This window comes from Chlorocebus sabaeus, chromosome 7 (genome assembly GCF_047675955.1).
Source record: "Chlorocebus sabaeus isolate Y175 chromosome 7, mChlSab1.0.hap1, whole genome shotgun sequence".
Classification (NCBI taxonomy): Eukaryota; Metazoa; Chordata; class Mammalia; order Primates; family Cercopithecidae; genus Chlorocebus; species Chlorocebus sabaeus.
The window spans coordinates 26836219-26851432 of record NC_132910.1 but is presented as its reverse complement, the minus strand read 5'-3'; the positions used below and the strand labels follow the sequence as shown (position 1 = coordinate 26851432).

The following is a 15214-nucleotide window of genomic DNA, read 5'->3' as shown; positions in this document are numbered from 1 at the left end:
AGCCATATTGGCGCTGGTGGCTGCTGGGGCTGGGAGGGGGTGTGCTAGAGAGGCGCAGCTTCTCTGGGCGTGGTTTTTATCCTGGGGGAAGGATCGGTGGAATGTGAGGGGCTGTGGAGGAGATGGCGGCGACGGCGCGGGAAGATGGCGCCAGCGGTCAAGAGCGAGGGCAGCGGGGCTGCGAGCACTATGACAGAGGATGTCTCCTGAAGGTGACGCCTTCTATGGGCTCTTCCCCGACAAGCTTCCTCTGGGCTGGGCTGGGGCGGACTGGGCAGCCGGTTAGGCTTGGATTTAAGTTTGAGGTTAACCTGCTTTTCAGGATACCTTTTCCACCTGGAATTGGGTTCCTCTTGAGGAGAACGTTTTTGGCAAGGCGATAAGCCCCACCTTTCCTACCTGCTTCGTAAGTTGAAAGCAAAACCCTTCTTTCTTGGGAAGAGATTAGGCTTGCACAGTGGTCTCTTTGCCAGTGGGCTTATTCGTCTTTTGCTGCCAAAGTAGACTGAGGCAATCCCGGGCCTGTACTGGGTTTTCCGTTCAGGTGTGTGATGAAATAATGGAAGTGGAGATAATGGAAATAAACAAGTGGAGAACCCGAATACGATTTCAGCTCCTGTAGTAAAGTTTTATAGCCTGCCAGCTTCATTTTAGAGGCAATGCGTATGTTTGACCTATGTAGGGAAAAACGTGTGTCCCAAAAAAGAAGACAATCATGTAATTGCCATTAAATAGAAAATTATGTATAGGGAAGTGCCTAATGAGCTTGTATTGTTACTTTGAGAAAACTTCTTAATCTGTATTTGTTTTAAATTGACACGTATTCAATTGAAGTTTCCGGATTTTACTTGCAAGAAACAGTACAAAAATTTCGCTTGGAAAACTTGGTCTTTGGAACCTCAACCACCCTATCCCCAAATCTTAGCTCTCCTCTTTAATAACTGTGATTTTAGCTAGCTCCTCTTTACCTCATGTGTAAAATGGAGATGATAGCACCTGTTTCATAAAAGTGTATGAGGATTATATACTAAAGGGCATGTATGGTGTTTAACAGGGTGCATTCCCTGAAGTAAATGAGTAGTAAATATATACCACCATGACTATTACTATCATGTATTACTACTATCTATCATCTATTACTAATATCATGACTATTACTATCAATCTGAGTGTTATTACTTTTTGTCCTTTCACTTCACAAGTCAGCCTTGCTGGTCATTGCCTCATTATTAGAAGCAAGTTCTAGTCTCAGGCCTCTACGTGCATCCTAAACCCTTTTCTGTAGGTCATGGCTTGATGAACGTTGCTCCACTGCACTGGATGAAGCTCCTTAAAAATGTTGGTCAGCCACCAAATGTTGTGTAAGGAAATTGAATGCTATTCTTATGATTCAATTTCTACTGAGATGTATTATCACTGTTTCAAACTTGAGGTCTAAAACGGAATTTAACATCTTGCCTGCCCCCCATAAACCACATAACTAGATCTGTGTATCATAGCACTAAGATACTTCGCCCTGGGTGTCAAACAGGTTTTGCGCCCCCTCCCCCCGTCCCCCACCCCTTAAATACCAGAGGCCAAGTGAAGCATTTCAAGGAGGATGTGGTCAACTAGGTCAGATGCAGCTGTTTGAGTAAGATAACTGAGAATTGCCCTTTGGATTTGGCAAGGAAGAGGTCACTGGTGATCTTGACAAGAAGAGTTCTAGTGGAGAGGTCAGGATTCGAGTGGATTTAAGAGAGAATGGGAGGAGCGTATTTGAAAATAGCGCTTATAGGCTATTCTTGGGGTTTTGCGTAAAGGGGAGCAAATAATAAGGTGTGGTTGCTGGGAGATGTGGCACCATATTTTTTCCTCTTTAAGAGAGGAACTATTACATCATGTTTGTATGTTCTAGGAAATGATACAATAGAGTGAGAACGTTTTATAATGCAGGAGAGGGAGAGAAAACTAAGGGCATTTTCCTTGAGTAGTCAAAGGGTATGAAATCCAGTGCACAAGTGAAGAAGTCGGCCGTAGAAACATAGACTGTCAGTTCTTCGTAACGGAAGGCAGAGGATGAGGTATATTTGCAAGTAAGTTAATAGAGATTATAGGAGGGTATTCTTTTCAGGCCTATCAGCAGGAAGTATGTTTACTGTTTTTATAGTGAAATAAGGTCATCAGCAGAGTGTTAAGAAGGAAGAAAGAGTTGTTAGAGTTTTAAAGCCAGAGAAGTGAAATGATCATCTAAATCTTAGGTCTTAGACTCTAGAAGAGTGACAGAATTGATTGGGGAAACGTGATAGTAAGTGTCCACTTCATATGAACCAGCAAGGATGGTGATGCTTTTTCTCTAGCGATATTCAGCTGCTTCTGATGTAAGTCAAAGGGTTTAACCAGGGTTGGAATTGTTATCCGTGAGTGTAGAGGAAGAGAGAAGGGAACTAGGGTGTTGCAAGGGGAGACTTGGAGTAAGTTAGGGAGGAGTTAATGGTTAGAGAATTTCATGCTTGGAATTGAGATGCAGAGAGGGTGCGCTGTTGTTCTGTAGCAGTGGTTTTCAAAGTGTGGTGAATGGACCCCTGGGGATTCCCAAGGTCCTTTCAGGGGGTCTGCAAGGCCAAAACTACTTTCTGTGAATACTAAGATATTTGTTTTTTTTTCAGTCTGTTGACACATGCACTGATGGTGGAAAAGCACTGTTTAGTACTGCTAGTACCTTAGCTTGAATCAAGACAGTGGCACTGAACTATACTACACCTATAGTTTTTTTAAAAAGCCAGCTTCTCTTAAAAATGTTGATAAAGCAGTAAAATCATTAATTTTAATCAAATTTCAACCCTTGAATATATGTCTTTTTAATATGCTGTTCAATGACATGAGAAGTTTTGATCAAACACTTCTGCAAACTGAAATTAGTGGGTTGTCTTGAGGAAAAGCTCTTGTGCAATTGGATTGTAAAGTGAACTAGTTGCTTTTTTTCATGGAACAACTTTTTTACTTGAAAAAACTGTAGTCATTCACATTTGGTTGTTCGGCAGACATTCTCTCAAAAAGGAGAAAAGTGAGACTCACTACAAATGAAAATGACAGTATTTGTTGCCAGTGATAAAATTCAAGCTTTCACACAAAAATTAGAATTTTGGAAAACTTTTATTAGCTTTTGAGAGATTGGAAGCTTTTTAAAAGACTTTTTTTGGTGAGATTTTCTTCAATACCTAAAGACTTTTAATGAATATGATTTTTTGATATTACATGTTAAATGTGTGAACATTTAGAAGATATAAATAACTCACTGAACTGGTATTTTCCAGATGACCAATGCATGAGCAAAACATCCATTTGAAGTGCAAGATAGATCAATAAATTTAAATGTAACCAAGGAAGAAAAGTTCATTGATATGGTTTCAGATTTCATGTTGCGACTACCCTTTAAGAGTTGTTGTTCTAGTGTAATATCAGAGAATAATGTCCATAATTCTCCAAAAAGGCTATTAAAATACTCCTTTCTTTTCCAGTGTACATATTTGTGTGAGGCCAGAGTTTCTTCTTGTACTTCAGCCACAACTGTTTGAATGCATAAGCAGATACAAGAATTAAGCTGCTTGGGGGGAAAATATAGTTATTTTTCATCAAAATATGTATTTATGTTAACAAGTAATGAGTTTGTTACTTTTAAAAAGAAGTAATATTTTAAAAGCCTATCCTTTTTAATTTGTGATATGGTATGTGTCAATAGATAAAATCCACATAAACCAAAGCTCTTGGGGATTCTCAATATTTTTAAAAAGTGTGAAGGGATCCTGAGACCAAATCATTTGAGAATGACTGTTCTACGGTGTAACTGTGAGAATAGTGGGTTGGAGGACAAGGTTATTGGAAATGACCAAGTCAAGGACTGAGAGTTGCAGAAAAAGGAAACCAGTTAAATGTTAAAATCTTTAACGAGTGAACTACGTTACAGTAAGTCAAAGCATAGGAAGCCTTCAGAAATGAGTGGATCTGCAAGGTCACAGTGTATTGGAAAGTATTGAGTTAGCTCACTGGCCTGGAAATCTCTTGATATACTTGTAATGGTAAAGTTGCTGTAATGAAAAAACCCAACAGTGATGTAGATTAAAGAATAAAGGTTTTATTTCTTCCCATTTAACAATTCCAAGGCGAGTGATGCAGATTGGTGATGGGGTTTGTTCCACATGGTCACTCCAGGGATGAGATTTTTCTGTTGGTATCATTTTGTCATGTTTTAGGGCATATGGCCATCTGTCTGATAGAGCTGAACAATTGTGCCTAGGAAGGAGAGGATAGATTTTGGTGGACAACTGGCAGTCTTTGCCATGCTTGAAAACCAGGACTATGTCTTACATTTGTTGCATTTTCTGCAGTATTAGATATGAGGCTGATGATTAGTAAAAGCTAGTAAAATAAGAATATAATCTTTATTATTTTTAATGTAAATGAATTTATCTGGAAATGTGTAAGAAGAGGTTGCCTGTTTGCTGTTTAGGCTCAGAATGAAATTAGGGTGTTATATTAGTCTGTTTTCACACTGCTGATAAAGACATATCCAAGACTGGGAAGAAAAAGAGGTTTAATTGGACTTACAGTTCCACATGGCTGGGGAGGCCTGAGAATCATGGCAGGAGACGAAAGGCACTTCTTACATGGTGGTGGCAATAGAAAATGAGGAAGAAACAAAAGCGGAAACTCCTTATAAACCCATCAGACCTCATGAGATTTTATTCATTGTCACAGGACTAGCACGGGAGAGACGGGCCCCCGTGATTCAGTTACCTCCTACTGAGTCCCTCCCACAACACATGGGAATTCTGGGAGATACATTTCAAGTTGAGATTTGGGTGGGGACACAGCCAAAGCATATCAGGTGTTGTGGGATTAGTGTTTAAATCTGGGGATTTCCTTCATAATTCTTTTGTTTTAAAGTTGTGTTCAACTTCATACAGACATAGTGATGTTGAAGGAAAGAATTAATATAAAATATGCCAAGAAACTAGTGAAATGTTATGTTTAGGATCAGTTTAGCAGCTGATCTATTGGGTGTAATCTTTCAGTTCCATCCAGGAGGAGGAGGAAGAAATTTTCTTTTTGCATTGCACACTTGGTTTTTCTTGCTTCTTACTATATCTCTTTTTTCTTCATGGGGGTTAGGCACCTTGCTGTGACAAGCTTTATACTTGCCGCTTGTGTCATGATAACAATGAAGATCATCAACTAGATCGCTTTAAAGTGAAGGAAGTGCAGTGCATAAACTGTGAAAAAATTCAACATGTAAGATTTTATGACATTTTTATTTTCTTTTTAAAAACTGTATTAAGGTGCTTTGAAAACATTTAATCAAAAGTATTATAAATAAGACTTCTTTAACTTCTAGAATAAGCGGTATCTTTGGTTTAGGTATTTCAAACTTGTAAAAATTAACTGTATATACTTGAACATAAGTTCTCGATATTCCAATGGTAACTCAAAATGTTTTGGTTAGTTTATTGCGGTTTTTAATTATGTGTCTTTTTTAGGCCCAACAGACTTGTGAAGAATGTAGCACATTGTTTGGAGAATATTATTGCGATATATGCCATTTGTTTGACAAAGATAAGAAGCAGTATCACTGTGAAAACTGTGGAATTTGTAGGTACTGTATGTAAGACATTCTTATCTAATTGTTTCTAATGTATATGCAATAATTGTTTTTAAAATAAACTTTATTTAGGTGTAATTTACATCTGATAAAATACATTCATTTTAAGTGTCCAGTTCAGTGAGTTTTGATAAATACTGGTATCTCTTTTACTATCAGCACAATCAAGCTATAGAACATATCCATTCTAAAAAGTTTATTCATGCCTTGTTAATTAATATACCCATCAATTATTGTATAGCTTTTTAGAATTTTACCTTTGGAATATGAAAGATGTTTTGTATAAAGTGTTTTATGGGCAACTGAGGTAGAGAATTGGGATAAATTTTTCCTTTGTAAAAATTAGGACTTAAAAAATTGTCAAATACAGGGTGATTTTATAAAAATTGGAAAAAACAGAAAAGTAGAAATAATAAAAATAAAATAACCTACAGCCTAACTGCAGACAAGCTACTGTTGACATGTTGGTGTATAAGGAATTATTTTCTTTCTTAAAAAACTCAAGTATTTTAGATGTATATTAAAGCATGTATGTAAAGTGTGTCTAAAGTACAGTACAGTGAATAAGCCACTGAGTTTAGGAAAGGAGTGTTACCAATACTGTCAAAGCCCAAGGTGTTCCATGTTCAGTCCTTTCTTCTTGTCCCTGCTGGAGGTAATCACTGTCTTAAATATTTTAAATCATTTTCTTGCCCTTTTTTTTTTTATATAATTTATTTTTAAGGAAGGATAACCAACCTACCAAAATATACAGAAATTATAAGCAAATGACTTTATGAATTTTAACAAATGAACGTACCTTTGTAACCACTACCCAGATCAAGAAACAGAACATTCATAGCACCTTCATAGCTTCCTGTGTGCCGCCTCTAAATTAATACACTTCCCCAAAGGTAACCAGTATGCTGACTTTTGGAAGTTTTTAATAAATGGAATCATACAGTATATGTTCTTTTGTGTTTTATATGTTTTAAGGCCATGTCTTTCAGTGGTCACATACTTAAAATTATTACATTTTCCTTTATGATTGACCCATTTATTATTATATAATATGTCTTTTTATCTTTAGTAGTATTTCCTGCCCTAGGCTCTACTGTATCTGTATCGGCTTGCTTTTGATGAGTTTTTGCATGTATAAACCTTTTCCATGTAGACATTTTTGTACACTTACATTTAAGGTATGTGCCTTGTAAAACAGCGTATAGTTGAGTTTTAATTTTTCAGTCCACTTAGATAAAACTGTCTTTTACTTGGAGTATGTAGTTTGTTTTTTATTAATGTAGTTAGGATATATTTGTGCTTCAGTCTACAATTTTGGTAGTTTCTATTGCTTTATTATTTGTCTTTTTTTCTTCTCCTTTCTTGTCTTCTTTGGATTAATCCGTTGCTTTCCTATTTTGCTTTCATTCTCTATAGGCTTGTTAGTTACACATTTTTCCATTATTTTCTTAGTGGTTATCCTAGAAATTATAACATACATCATTGGCTTACTAGAATAATATGTTTATCACTTCTTAGATAATGTTAGGACCTTAAACACTAAGAGTCTTTATATATAGTGCTATTGTTGTTATATATTTACCGTTTCTATTGCCCTTCTTTCCTATAAGTCTCCAGCATTGTCTTTGGAGTTAGTTTTCTTCTGCTTGAAGAACTGTCTTTAGTATTTCTTTTAGTGAGGTCCTGCTGATGATACATTCTCTCAGTTTGGTTTTTTTTTTTTTTGTTTCTGAAAAATGTCTTCTTTTGCCTTCATTTTTGAATATTTTTGCTGGGTGTAGAATTCTAAGTTTACAGGTGTTGGTTCCCCCTGACCTTCCAACAGTTTAAAGATATTCTGGTTCCATGGTTTCTGTTTAAAAATATCACCTCTCAGGATTATTATTGCTTCTTTGAAAGTAAAGTGTCTTTTATCCTCCTCTTGCTGTTTTTTAAGTTGTTAGCATTTTTTCCATGTGTCCAGGTTTGATTGAGTGTAATATTTATCTGGCTTGGGGTTTGTAGCATTTCTTGAATCTGTGACTTGATGTCTTCTGTCAATTTTGGAATATTTTTCACCAGTTTCTGTTCAGATAATGTTTCTTTACCATTTTCCCACCTCTTCTAAGACTCCATTCCATAGATCTTTTTACTACATCCCATATCTCTTTTTTTTTAAATATGTATTTCTCCTACTTTGATTTTCTTTATGCTTAAATTGGACACTTTCCACGGATTATCATCCAGGTCTCTATTCTGCTGTGTTGAATCTGCTTTTAAGCCTACCAAGTTATCTATTTATTTATTTAAGTTATGAAATTTATATCGAATCTTCATTCTTGTTATTTTCCAGTTTTCAGGTGAAATTCTTTACCTTTTTTTTTCTTTGAATGTATTGATCACATAATTTAAAGGGCTGTGCCTTATGACTCCAATATCTTGATTGCCTATGGGTAGGTTTTGTTTTCTGTTTTTTCCCTGTTGGTGTTTGGTTCTGCCTTTTGACATGCTTGATTTTTTTTTTTTTTTTTTTTTTTAGTTGATTGTTGGACATAATATGTAAAAATTTATTAAGCTCTGGAAGCTATTTTTTTTTCCAGAGAGAATTTATTTTTCTTTCAGAAGGCAGTTAATGTAGGGATGGATAACCTTAATCCAATTTAGCATTGATATGATTAGAGTCTAATTTTTGTTTTTTTTGTATGTCTTGTTCTATTTTGTTTTTTCTTTTTCCCCCTTTATTCTTATGCTCCTAGGACTTGGTCCCTTGGAGACCTTGACTTAAAGCTAGGGTTGCTTACCAGGCCCATCTCTTTTGTGGTGGAACCTGGACTCCAAATTTTGGCCCCCTAGCATAGGAATACTTTCAGAGGGTTTTCTCGGCTTCTTAGGCTCTTACCTGTTGCTCTCTGTTTAGTTTCTTAGCTTGTCACAGCACAGTTTAGGGTCTAAAAATCTCTCAAGGAAGAAAGAAGTAGAGACTATTGACTTTGCCTCAGTGTATTTCCTTTCTCTCTGATATCTTTGCCCTTCAAGCACTTAGTTGCGCTTTACTACTTTTAAACAGCTTGTTTGTTTTCTTTAAATTGAGTTTTTCTAGTTTTAGTCCTATAGAAGCTACTTCGTCATTGTGGAAGTAGAAGGTATAATATATGTTTCGTTTTGCTTACTTTAAAAATCATATATATGGCCTTTCTTTTTTTTTTTTTTTGAGACAGAGTCTCGCTCTGTCGCCTGGGCTGTAGTGCAGTGGCTGGATCTCAGCTCACTGCAAGCTCCGCCTCCCGGGTTTACGCCATTCTCCTGCCTCAGCCTCCTGTGTAGCTGGGACTACAGGCGCCCACCACCATGCCTGGCTAATTTTTTGTATTTTTAGTAGAGACGGGGTTTCACCGTGTTAGCCAGGATGGTCTCGCTCTCCTGACCTCGTGATCCGCCCGTCTCGGCCTCCCAAAGTGCTGGGATTACAGGTGTGAGCCACCGCACCTGGCTATATGACCTTTCTTGCTGTTTTTTTTTTTTTTTTTTTTTTTTTTTTTAACTGAGCTCTGTTTCTAAGAGTCATCCTATTTGATTAATTAACTCTAATTTATTTTCACTTTTGTAGTGTTATTTTGTATATCACATTTACACATAGCTTCTAATTACCATACACAACCAAGAAAATCATACCCTCTTTTATTAGTTGATTTATTGACTTTCAAGTTATTGTTACTGCAAAGTACACATCTCATTTTACATGGTAAATATTAAACTTCATGAGATCACGGTATTTTTGTATTTTAAATTTCTATACCTGGGGGTGCTTTATGTCAGGGTCCCCAGTGCTTGGGGCGTGGATTCTGGTGCATGTCCTGTTAGGAACTGAGCTACATAGCAGGGGGTGAGTGGTGGGTGATCGAGCATTGCTGTCTGAGCTCTGCCTCCTGTCACATCAGTGGTGGCATTAGATTCTCATGCTCCTGTCACATCAATGGTGGCATTAGATTCTCATGGGAGCACAAACCCTATTGTGAACTGTGTATGCAAGGTATCTAGGTTGTGTCTCCTTATGAGAATCTAATGCCTGATTATCTGAGGTGGAACAGTTTCATCCCAAAACCATCCCCCAACCTCGGTCCCTGGAAAAATTGTCTTCCATGAAACCAGTCCATGGTGCCAAAAAGGTTGGTGACCACTGCCTTATATAGAGTAGGTGCACAGTAATGTGTAGGCAGTATATCTTTGGCAGTGTTTTCAGTATTATGATAACCCTGAATATACTAGAAAAATTAGTCATCACCATTTACCATTTAAGTATAATGGATTCTTTTTATTTTAGAAAATATTTTAAAGCCCTTTTATAAATAATATGCAGATGAAAGAATAAAGGGTAGTGAAAAACAACTTCATTGGAAATTTTACTAAGAATTTGAACACTACAAACCCAAATTTTAATTCCATGTATTTCAAGTTGAAGATAATGTGTGCTCAAATATGTCAGTGTCCTTTGTAACTGCAATTGACCCTTGAACAATGTGGGGGTTAAGGGCATCAACTGCCAGCTCAGTTGAAAATCTGAGTATAACTTTCAACTCCCCACAACTTAACTACTAATAGCCTGCTACTGACTGAAAGTCTTACCAATAATACAAACAGTGAATTAATACATATTTTGTATGTTACATGTATTATATATTATATACTATATTCTTACAATAAACTAGAGAAAAATATTAGGACAATCATAAGGAGAAAATATGTTAACTGTTCATAAAGTGGAAATGGATCATCATAAAGGTCTTCATCCTTCTTCATGTTGAGTAGGCTGAAAAGAGGAAGAAGAGAGATTGGCTTTGCTATCTCAGGGGTGACAGAGGTAGAAGAAAATCTGCTTATAAGTAGGCTTGTGTACTTCAAAGTTATGTTCAAGGGTCAACTGTATTTACTTGTCAGTTGTCATGCTTGAATCTGGCACATGTGCATCGTGTAAATAACTGATTCTAGATTTTAGACACATTTCTGATAGGTTCTAGCTTGTAATTACTTCTGGTTCTTCTTATATTTGCATCATCAGAATGCAATACTAATTTATCCTGCCTCAAGCATCCCAAGTAGCTGGGATTACAGGCATGTGCCACCACGCCTGGCAAATTTTGTATTTTTCATAGAGATGGGGTTTCTCCATGTTGGTCAGGCTGGTCTTGAACTCCCTACGTCAGGTGATCCTCCCACCTTGGCCTTCGGAAGTGCTGGGATTACAGGCGTGAGCCACTGCATCAGGCCTTTTCAGAACTTTTAACTTGTTAATTGTACAGTGCAAATATCCAAGTGTATTGAGTTTCTAATAACTATTTGATTACAGAATCCTTTTCATGTTCAGTGGAACATAATTAGGAGATGTTTAATGTATAGAATAAGACAATTTTCAAATAGAAAAGTTGTTTTATATTTTATGTTACTGGGTATTATATTATGTGACTCAGGTTATAGACAAATAATTATGTTCACTTCAAGTAGGTATTTTAGAAGGCATTTTATCTTTTGTCATTGTTCAAAAATATCTGAAATGTTTATTTTCTGCAGTTACTTTTAATGAGTGCATATGGCATACTGAAAAATTACCCTCGAGGATTTTTGAGCTCTTTTGGTTTTTAAAAAATCTGCCAAAAGATATTGGAAACAAAATTGATTGAGATTGACAAATACTGTCTTTAGTAAAATGATATATGATCATCAATAATGACTATTGTTTTTTAAATAATAAAAATATTAAAAGAGCTGGGCGTGGTGACTCACACCTCTAATCCTAGCAGTTTGGGAGGTCGAGGCAGGCGGACCACCTGAGGTTGGGAGTTTGAGACCAGCCTGACCAACATGGAAAAACCCTGTCTCTACTAAAAATACAAAATCAGCCAGGCGTGGTGGTGTATGTCTGTAATCCCAGCTATTCGGGAGGCTGAGGCAGGAGAATCGCTTGAAACTGGGAGGCGGAGGTTGCAATGAGCCAAAATCGTGCCATTGCACTCCAGCCTGGGCAACAAGAGCAAAACTCTGTCTAATATATATAATATACATGTATTTTGTTATGTATAATATATAAAATATTTGTGTATTATATATTTTGTTATATAATATATAAATTATAAATATATATATTAAGCAACTGGTTAGAGTTGAAAACTCTTTATCCTTTCATGGTAACTTTAAAAAAAATCATGTTATTTGAATGTATTAATTCCTGTATTTTTGTTTGAAAATCAGTCTTTTTGGAGCTGTACATACTTGATAGTCTTTTGCACCAAGTCTTTTTTGGGAATTAAACATTTTTGTCTTCAGTATATCGTGAAAGTTTGTCATTGCTTTTAGTTCATTAAATAAATCTATAAGGCAAGGATGAACAGATCATCTTGGCATAGCTCTCCTACTAAAATTTCTACTCTTGACCCTATTGCTTCATCTAAGATATATGTGACTCTTATCTGGAGGTGTGGGCTTGAAAAATTGCTGTTCATCCTTAGGCAAGAATCACTGTAAGCAAATCAAGTGCTTCTTACAGAGTTTAATTGTGTATTATTCCTGATTTACGTTTTAAAATATCTTCATTATAGTTACAGATTATCTTTGGACTGTGGCTATGTTTCTCTAAGACTGATGTGCCCTAAAGATGGGGTTTCAGTTTTCGGTAAATACGAGCAAACGTCTGGTCTTAATTTTTTGGTAATGGACATATATCCTTACTGTAATGTACAAGAATGAGCTTTTTAAAAAGTGAGGAATTAACCGGTTTCTCATTGTTATTAAGCACCAGAGATTATTATAAGACAGAGTTGCATAGCAGAAGTGGTTGCTGTGTTCTGATTATCCTTATTTTTATTGACATGTATTAGATGTGCATATTTTTGGACTACATGTGGTAATTCAGTGCATTCATATAATCAAATCAGGGTAATTGGGTTATCCATTACCTTAAATATTTATTGTTTTTTGAGAAAGGGTCTTGCTCTGTTGCCCAGGCTAGAGTGCAATGGCACGATCATGTCTCACTGCAGCCTCGACCTCCCAGGTTTATGTGATTCTCCCACCTCAGCCTCCTGGGTAGCTGGGACTATAGGCATGTGCCACCATGCCCAGCTAATTTTTTGTGGAGATGGGGTTTCCCCATGTTGCCCAGGCTTAAAAATTTATACTAGAAACATTTGATTTCTCTTTTAGCTAGTTTGAAATGTATAATCAATTAATGTAAACCATAGTCACTCTACTGATCCATCAAACACCAGGGCTTGTTTCTTCTAAGTGTATATTTGTATCCATTAATCAACCTTTCTTCATCCCCTCCTCCGCCCCATCCTTCCTACCCTTGTTGGCTTCTGGTATCTTCCAGCCTAGTCTCTATCTTCATGACATCCAGTTTTTGGCTCCCACATATGATTGAGAACTTGTGATATTTGTCTTTCTGTGATTGTCTTGTTTCACTTAACGTAATGACCCATCCTATCCATGTTACTGTAAATGACAGGATTTCATTCTTTTTAATGGCTGAATAATATACCATAATGTACATATACCATATTTTCTTTATCCATTCATCCACTGATGGATACTAAGGTTGATTCCATATTTTGACTATTGTGAATAGTGCTGCAGTAAAACATGGGAGTGCAGATACCCTTTGATATACTGATTTCCCCTTAGATATGTACTTGTAGTGGACTTGCTAGATCATATAGTGCTCTATGTTTAGTCTTTTTGAGGAATCTCCATACAGATTGCCACAGTGGCTGTGTTAATTTATATTTCCACAAATAGTATACAAGGGTTCCACTTTCTCTATATCCTCACCAGCATCTGTTATTCCTTGTCTTTTATGATGTAAGCCGTTCTAACTGGGATGTGATGATACCTCATTGTGGTTTTGACTTTGTTTCTCTGATGATAGTGATGTTGAGTATTTTCTCATGTACCTGTTGGTCATTTGTTTGTCTTTTGAGAAATGACTGCACCCGGTCTTTGGACTATTTTTAAATCAGATTATTTATTTTTTTGTTATTAAGTTGTCTGAGCTTTTTATATATTCTGGTTATTAATTCCTTGTCAGGTAGATAGTTTGCAAATAGTTTCTCTCATTCTGTGGGTTGTCTCTTCACTTTGTTGTTTGTTTCTGTGCTGTGCAGAAGCTTTTTAGCTTGATGTAATTCTGTCTTGTCTATTTTTGTTTCCGTTGTGTGTGCTTTTGAGATCTTACACAAAAAATCTTTGCAAGATCAGTGTCCTGGAGAGTTTCCCCAGTGTTTTTTTCCACAAGTTTTATAATTTCAGGTCTTAGGTTTAAGTCTTTAATCCATTTTGATTTGATTTCTCTGTATGGTGAGAGATAAGCATCTAGTTTCATTCTTCTACATGTGTTTATCCTGTTTTTTTTCTGCACCATTTATTGAAGAGATTGTCCTTTTTCCATTGTACATTTTTAGCACCTTTCTTGAATATGAGTTAGCTGTAAATGCATACATTTATATGTGGGTTCTCTGTTCTATATAATTGGCCTGTTTGTCTCTTTTTATGCCAGTACCATGCTGATTTGGGTACAATAGCTTTGTAGTATATTTTGAAGTTAGGTAGTGTGAAATGTCTCCAGTTTTGTTTTTTTTTCCTCAGGATTGCTTTGACTATCAGGGTCTTTTGTGGCTCCGTATACACTTTAGGATTTCCTTTCTTTCTCTTCCTTCCTTCTTTTCTTTAAATGTTTGTTATAATTCAGCAGTGAAGCCATCAGGTTGTGGGCTTTTCTTTGATGTGAAACGTTTTGTCATGGCTCCAATCTCATTACTTGTTACTGGCTTATTGAGGTTTTCTATTTTTTTGTGGTTCAATCTTGGAAGGTTGGATGTATCCAGGAATTTATCTATTCTAGGTTTTCCAATTTGTGGTCATATAATTGTTTGTAATAGTATCTATCTTTGTATTTCTGTGATATGAGTTCTTATGTCTTCTCTTTTGTTTCTGGTTTTCTTCGTAGTCTATTAAATTTGTTTTGATTTTATCTTTTCCAAAACACCAGCTTTTGTTTTATTGGTCTTTTGTATTGTGTTTTTAGTCTCACTGTCATTTTTTTCTGCTCTGCTCTTTATTTTCTTTCCTCTTACCAATTTTGAGTTTGTGAAGTCTGTCCCGGGGGTAATCCAGTCATCTTTATTTTTCTTCTGTGCACGTCTTTCCTTTTTTTTTTTTTAATGGCTGCTTTTAAGATTTTTTTCTTTGTCTCTGGTTTTGACAATTAGATTATAACGTTCCATTGTATAGTTTTCTTCATGTTGCTTGTGCTTAGGGTTTGTTGAGCCTTTTGAATCCATTGGTTTATAGTTTTTTTCATTAATTTCAGGAAAATTTTGGCTATTACTATTTCAGATGTTTTTTCAGTCCTCCCCTTCCTCTGCTTCCTACCTTAGGGATCTGCAATTGCATGTGTTAAAAGAAAAACTTAAGACAAATTAAACTTAACAGAGTTTAATTGAGCAAAGAATGATTTGCAAGTTGGGTAGCTCCAAAATGATAATAGGTTCAGACCAACATTGGCTCTGCCATGTGGTCAGAGAGGATTTATGGACAGAAAAAGGAAAG

General features: G+C 36.1%; 1 protein-coding gene across 3 annotated transcripts in view; it reads left to right on the top strand.

The window, feature by feature from the left end:
* Window positions 1–3: 3 nt before the first annotated feature.
* Window positions 4–15214, top strand: part of RCHY1 (ring finger and CHY zinc finger domain containing 1) — a 37259-nt gene continuing 22048 nt past the window's right edge. For 2 of the 3 annotated variants that reach the window (XM_007998908.3, XM_007998907.3), the window contains exons 1-3: window positions 4–212; window positions 5152–5271; window positions 5517–5632. In XM_007998908.3, coding sequence (XP_007997099.1) covers window positions 123–212; window positions 5152–5271; window positions 5517–5632 — 326 coding nt within the window. In that variant the 5' untranslated portion in view covers window positions 4–122. The remainder of the gene's footprint in view (window positions 213–5151; window positions 5272–5516; window positions 5633–15214) is intronic. The other variant, XM_007998909.3, reaches the window with a different exon arrangement.